The sequence below is a fragment of the Peromyscus leucopus genome, chromosome 17, assembly GCF_004664715.2.
Source record: "Peromyscus leucopus breed LL Stock chromosome 17, UCI_PerLeu_2.1, whole genome shotgun sequence".
NCBI classification, from domain to species: domain Eukaryota; kingdom Metazoa; phylum Chordata; class Mammalia; order Rodentia; family Cricetidae; genus Peromyscus; species Peromyscus leucopus.
Window position 1 is genome coordinate 8,855,283 of NC_051077.1, and position 6,412 is coordinate 8,861,694.

General features: G+C 40.7%; 1 protein-coding gene across 1 annotated transcript; it reads right to left on the minus strand.

Moving 5' to 3' along the window:
- Positions 1–206: 206 nt before the first annotated feature.
- On the minus strand, positions 207–5,716 carry LOC114701869 (beta-defensin 38-like). Its single transcript, XM_028882063.2, has 2 exons — positions 5,557–5,716; positions 207–364 (listed from the first exon to the last, which is right to left on the minus strand). The coding sequence occupies exons 1-2, from the start codon at positions 5,615–5,617 to the stop codon at positions 207–209; spliced, it is 219 nt and encodes a 72-aa protein (XP_028737896.1). The 5' UTR covers positions 5,618–5,716.
- Between the last annotated feature and the right edge of the window lie 696 nt (positions 5,717–6,412).

The following is a 6,412-nucleotide window of genomic DNA, read 5'->3' on the forward strand; positions in this document are numbered from 1 at the left end:
TCTTCAAAAATCAAGTGGAATAATATTTGCTTAATTTACGGCCATATTTCCCCTTGAACAGACATGTGTTTTTGACTGGCCTGTCCTTCACTGCAGGTACCCTGAAATAACCCACATTTTCTTAACTCAATAGAAATTCACAGAAGACTCATTTTAGTTTGAGGAAGCTATACCTCAAAGAATGTTTTCCTTTATTAAAGTAATGGTTACACATTCTTCCTTCTGTCGTTTCTCCTCAATCTATTTATACAGCACTGGAATTTTCCTTGAAAACAGGTGCCAACTTGAATAAAAAGTAATGGGCATTTTTTGGCTTCACAGATTCCTTTTTTCTTGGCACATTGATGTGTGTCGTAACCAGCAACTAAAAAAAAAAAAAGCAGAAAAACCTGACTGTGGGCTCTAGCTGCAGTGATTTTTAGCATGTTTGATGAAGGCATGAGAGTTCTACACAAAGTACATAGAGAATTTTATAATTTAAAGAACTTTCCACAACTGAAATTCAGAATCTCTAATAAAAACAGACCTGTCTTGAATTCACCAGGGGGAGCTCCTTGGCTCAATAACCATAAACTCACTTACCAGGGAGAGTTCCAGGGCTCGATAACCATTAACTTGCTTACCAGGGAAAGTTCCAGGGCTCAATAACAACATAGCCAGTAGTGATTACATTAGAAGGGGCATGTGCAGAGTATTCCTTTCTATTTATTTTGAGACAGGACGTCAGTCTATAGGACTTACTGGTCTGGAATTCAGTATGTAGCTCAGGCTGGCTTTGAATCACAGAAATGCTCTTTATCTGCCCTCTTAGATGCTGGGATTAAAGGAAGAATCACCATCTCTGTCTGTTGAAAATTCTCATCACCACAAACTATTCAATGGGCCAGTGGTGCTGTGGAGGAGGGAGAAAATGGAGTGACATTCTGCCTTTACCATTCCAGCACTCTCTCAGAGATGTATCACAGCCTAAGCCACTCAGTTGCTCACACTAAATCCATTTTTTTCTGAGTTTAGTCTTATATCCTTTCTCTACATTATATAGGCTCTGGCTTCTGTTGCTTATGATTGCTGTAAGGGCATTGACCTCACTAATGTTGGCCTTATGTATGATCATACTCAGTTAGACTCTCTAGAGGTGAACAACCAGATTTTTCTGTCCTTTTGTGGTACTGTTTATGCTGGCATGATTCTAAGATGATGCTTAGTGTACTCTATGTTCCCTGGTAAACTAGTTGCAACTGATTGTTTCTAGGAAGAACAATGGAAAAAAATTTTTGAAAGCACTTTGATAGAAGTCCACTCTGCTTTTTCTTGTTTGTTTTTCTTAATGAGATTACCAATCTAATTATTCATATATATATATATGTATATGTATGTGTGTGTGTGTGTGTGTGTGTGTGTGTGTGTGTGTTCCTCTTCTTTATTTTTGATCAGTTTTGTGGTTATTTTAAATTGTCAACTTGACATAATCTAGATTCACTTGAGAGATGGGCCTCTGGTATGCCTGTGGGAGATTATCTTTTTATTGATGTGAAAATCATTATGTGAATGGGACTATTCGCCAGGCAGGCATCATTGAATGTATAAAATGGAGAAACTGAGCAAGTATGTACTCATTCATTGCTCTCTGATTTTGAACTGTGGATTATTGTAGTTTCTTTTCCAATTGTTGTGACAAAATATTCCGACAAAAACAATTTATGGGTGAAAGTGCTTGGTCCACAATTATAAGTTATCGTCCATCACTACAAGGAACTTGAAGCAGTTAGTAGTCACACCCACAATCAAAAGGAGAGAGAGAGAGAGAGAGAGAGAGAGAGAGAGAGAGAGAGAGAGAGAGAGAGGACATGCATGACAGTACTCAGTTCTCCTTTTATAACTGAGGCCCTAAACCTAAATCGTGACATTATCAATGGGCAGTTAACTCAAGAAAGACAATCACCTACAGATATGTCCACAGGAAAACCTAATCCCTCACTGATAATCTCTTCCCAAGCTATTCTAGATTATGTCAAGTAGACAAAATTATTCATTCCATGGATGCAATGTGACCAGCTACTCTAAGCTCCTACAGCTCTGATTTCCCTGCCACAGTGTACTAATATACTGAGCTGTGAAATAAAATACATGCTTTCTCCCCTATGTTGTTTTGGTCGGAATATTATACCACAACACCGGAAAAAGAAACTAAGGCACTTGCTAAGCAGAGAGTGTTAAATATAACAGGACTGTTTTAGAATCAAGAAGAGATTCAGAATGCAGTTAATTCAACATCTCTCTGATATATCAGATGACAAATGCGGTGTCATTCTCTTCACAGAGCAGAAAGCCCACAAAGACAGAACCTGGACCAGGATGGATTCTTGTAGACCCATTTTGAATCTCATTTCATCTAACCATACCCCCTGGATGACCACCGGATCCTGTTACTCCATAAGCATGTATTTCTGGCTTTTCTTTAATTGAATTCTGTTCATCACAAGAAAGAAATAGCTCTGGGCTTTGTGTGAAGTGATTCAGTTATGATCTGAGTTCAAGATGTCCTTAGGCAGTGGTGCTGGTTAACCACCCAGCCAGTCTGGCTTGGCAGCTTCTCAGATTTACCAAGGAAGAGGTTTGGTTGATCTCAGTCATCTCTCACATCCTAAAGCTGGTCATTTTACCTTGGTGGACAACTAGTCTGTTTCTTTTCTGTCTTTTGCTTTCCAAGAATCCTTTTCTTTTTCTTATTTTCAGAGAGGCTCTGAGTGCCAGAGAGACTGAACACTTTTCAATGATTCCCATGAAAGCAAAGCCATATTTTTCTGAGTTTAAAATATAGTTTTCTGGATAAAAAAATCACTGGGAGATGTACTGGCTTCTTGGAAAGTTTGTTGTGAGTCATTGAGCATCAGATGTCTTTATATAGATTTTAATCCAGTTAATTTATAGTCTGTCTTACTGTTATGAAACTTGAGGTAAATATTTTTCATGCATTCAGTCTCACAAAATGCTGTTGTTCACCTGAGTCTATTTTTTTTTCTCCACTCCCAATCAGGAGAATCAAATGTATGTATAGAAGAAGGGCCATTGCTATTAGTCAGCTGGAAATAAAGCAAGACATTCTTGTTAAGGGGTTACAATGGACAACAGCTGTGCCTCCCCTTGTCTTGCTAACCAGCTGCTCTGTCCAGACTGATGTGAAGACTGCAGTGCTGTTGTCTTAGGCAACGGGCTTACAGTCTCTAGATGGACTCTGAGTGCCATTGTGGGGTATTCCCAGGGGATATTTCAGAGATCAGTGTTGGGAGCCAGGCTGACCCAAAGCTTTTGTGGTGGTCCCAATAAAAGGGAACTCTAGTTCTGTGTCCTTTCCCAGGGGCAGACCTGGCATGGTTTGTTCTGGGGATGGGGCTAGGGTTTCAAGGAAATCAGAGTGTTCTTTTTTGTTTTGTTTTGTTTTTGTTTTTGTTTTCAGAGACAGGGTTTCTTTCTCTGTGCAGTTTTGGTGCCTGTCCTGGATCTCACTCTGTAGACCAGGCTGGCCTCAAACTCACAGAGATCTGCTGCCTGGCTCTGCCTCCTGAGTTCTGGGATTAAAGGCATGTGCCACTACCACCTGTGTGCTCAGTCTGTGACACATTGGAGATATTATGTGTTTCCTTTGTGCAGTCCTAAGGCTATTGATTAGCTCAGTACTTTGACACATTGTAGATAGCTTCTGCTGTTCCATTTTGCCACTGCAATCGATCTAAGATTTCCTGATTAGAAAGTCTATTGTATGAATGGAGCTTCTTCTGATGTCCCCAGTTCCTGCAGCTGCTCAGACCCAAGTAAACACACAGAGACTTATATTCTATTCTATATTGCTTGGCATGAGCCAACAGCTCATATAAGACCTCCTGACCCCAAGTTTCCTATCTTCTTTATTTTTTTTTATCTCCTGTTCTCCCCCTGTCACTGAAGAATGGCCCTGCTGGTCCATGCCAGATCAGAGAGACAGAAGAAGTTGGGCCATCTGGTCATTGGGAAATTCCTTGGTGAGACACATAGTATAGACAGAGAAGATGGGAATTGGAGTATAGAATCGTGTGTCCTGGAGTCCTCATTTTTGCCTCATTTTGAAGGCAGGAAATGGACCAAACCTAAATGATATGTGTGTTCAGCCTTTAGGGAAAGGAAGAAAGATGTCTTGGAGCTATAAATGCCTATGTAGAGGACTGGGTTAACTTAGCTGATTTCCTGTGGAATACAGTTAATGACATGGGGACAGGTACATCCGAGGGACAAAGTGCTGTGGATATCGCTCTGTATGCCGTGAATGTGTTCCTCTGATTGGTTAATAAATAAAATGCCAATTGACCAGTAGCCAGGTAGGTAGTATAGGAGGGACAGACAGAAAAGAGAATTCTGGGAACAGGAAGGCTGAGTCATGAGTCACCAGACAGACACAGAGGAAGCAAGATGTAAAAGTACTGGTAAGCCACAAGCCATGTGGCAACTTATAGATGAATGGAAATGGGTTAATTTAAGATACAAGAACTAGATAACAAGAAGCCTGCTACAGCCACACAGTAATATAAGTCTCTGTGTGTTTACTTGGGTCTGAGCAGCTGCAGGAGCTGGGTGGACACAGGAAAGCTCCAGTTACAACAAAGCTTTGCTAATAGGAATGCCTAGTGAATTACCTTTTCCATTCTTGCTCATTTGGTATTGGCCTGTAATTTTCTCCCAAACAAATGAATTTCTGAAAAAAACATCTTCCATTCTGTTCCTGTGCTATTCAGAAACCTTTAGGGTTCTCTAGCCCTAGATTTGCGGCCTTTTGATTCTATCTCAGGCCATTCTTGAGCTTGTTCTTGGGATTGATGACCCTTCCTGCTCCTTCCCTTCAGTGTCATGCTACACTCTAAACACGAGGTCTCCACAAGGCCACATCACAACTGAAGCCTTGGGTTGGGGTCTTGACCTACTGAACACTAGTCACGTGATGGGGGTAAACTCTCCAAGAAATGGGTTGTGATTCCCTTTTATTCACAGAGGCATTGGGAGGAATGAATTAAAATAGGAACCTTTGTGTTTTATTCTATGTCTACACTTCATACACACTGCTTTTCAAGACCCACATGCTGCATCTGTCACAAATTTACCTACTCTAGAACCTCATGTTCATGTTCTCCATTAGCCCAGCGTATTGTAATCATGTGTTAAATGGATCCATGAAAGGCAGTAAAGAAATGGCACCTGGCTCCAGATAGGAATCTGGCCTCTCAGGGAGCTATGCCTTCCTGCAGGTACAGAGGAATACTTTCTACAAAGAATATGTCCTAGATGACCATGACAAAAAAGGGATTAAAGGTCTTGGGAAATTTCTCTTACTAGTTCTTCATTCTGGCCAGGCTCATTGTCCTGATACCTAGGGCACAGATTGAGACCCTGATGACTGTTGGCTGTCAGCTGTTGACCTAGGAATGCTCTTCTGTTGATTGTTCCTCAGACCCAGAACACATTTGTCACCTGTTTGTAGACCCCATGTTCCCAGCCCTGATCAGGGGTTTAGCAGGTCTTGGTACTTACCTGGATTGACCTGGAAGATTTGTAGGCAGAGCATCAGCCACAAAAAGCAGAAGATCTTCATGGTTGCTGAGTTGATTAGAAGACAAGCCCAGAGCTGGAAAACTGAGCTCAAAGACAAACCCAGAGTACAAAGTGCATCTGTATTAATAGACGGCCAGGATGACGTGACCTCAAAGATAGCTGTAAGGAGGGGTGGCAATCTAGAGCCAAGTTTCACATCTTTTATCTTGAGGCATCTCAAATCCTGATGTCATTCCAGTCTTTGTTTGCCTAGGCCTAGATGTTGATCTCATCCTGGAAATGCTAATTTCCTCTTATCTAACCAGGGTATGTGAATGCTCCATAGGAAACTCATACAATTTTTTAAAAAATGTGTTTACTTCCCCGACTTTTTAAAACTTATAAAATTGCACATTTGTTAGTTTCATTTATAGTTTGTACCCCATTATCTTATAGTACAGGACATGTATAGGAGGTAGAAGGAGTTATTTTCTCCAGACTTTCATGTTATTATGGTTTAAAAGACACCATTTAAAAAAATATTGTGGATACATCACAAACTTTCAGACAAAAGTGATGATGAAAATGTCCATGCATATCAAGAATTTGCTACAAATGTCCCATTCTAAATCCTGGCCAGAGTCAACTAAAGGGAGACAGGAAACCAGGAGCTTGGGTCCTGTCTGCTCTTGTCATATGGTCTCACTGACACACAGCTGTCTACTCACTGACCTATTGTCTGTGGGATGTTCAGCCTTTGGGGATAGCACTGGACAGTTATCTCAGACATTTATGTGACTAGCAAAATGAGAATAAAAAATGAAAATATTTATTTCTGATTCTCATATAAAGCACT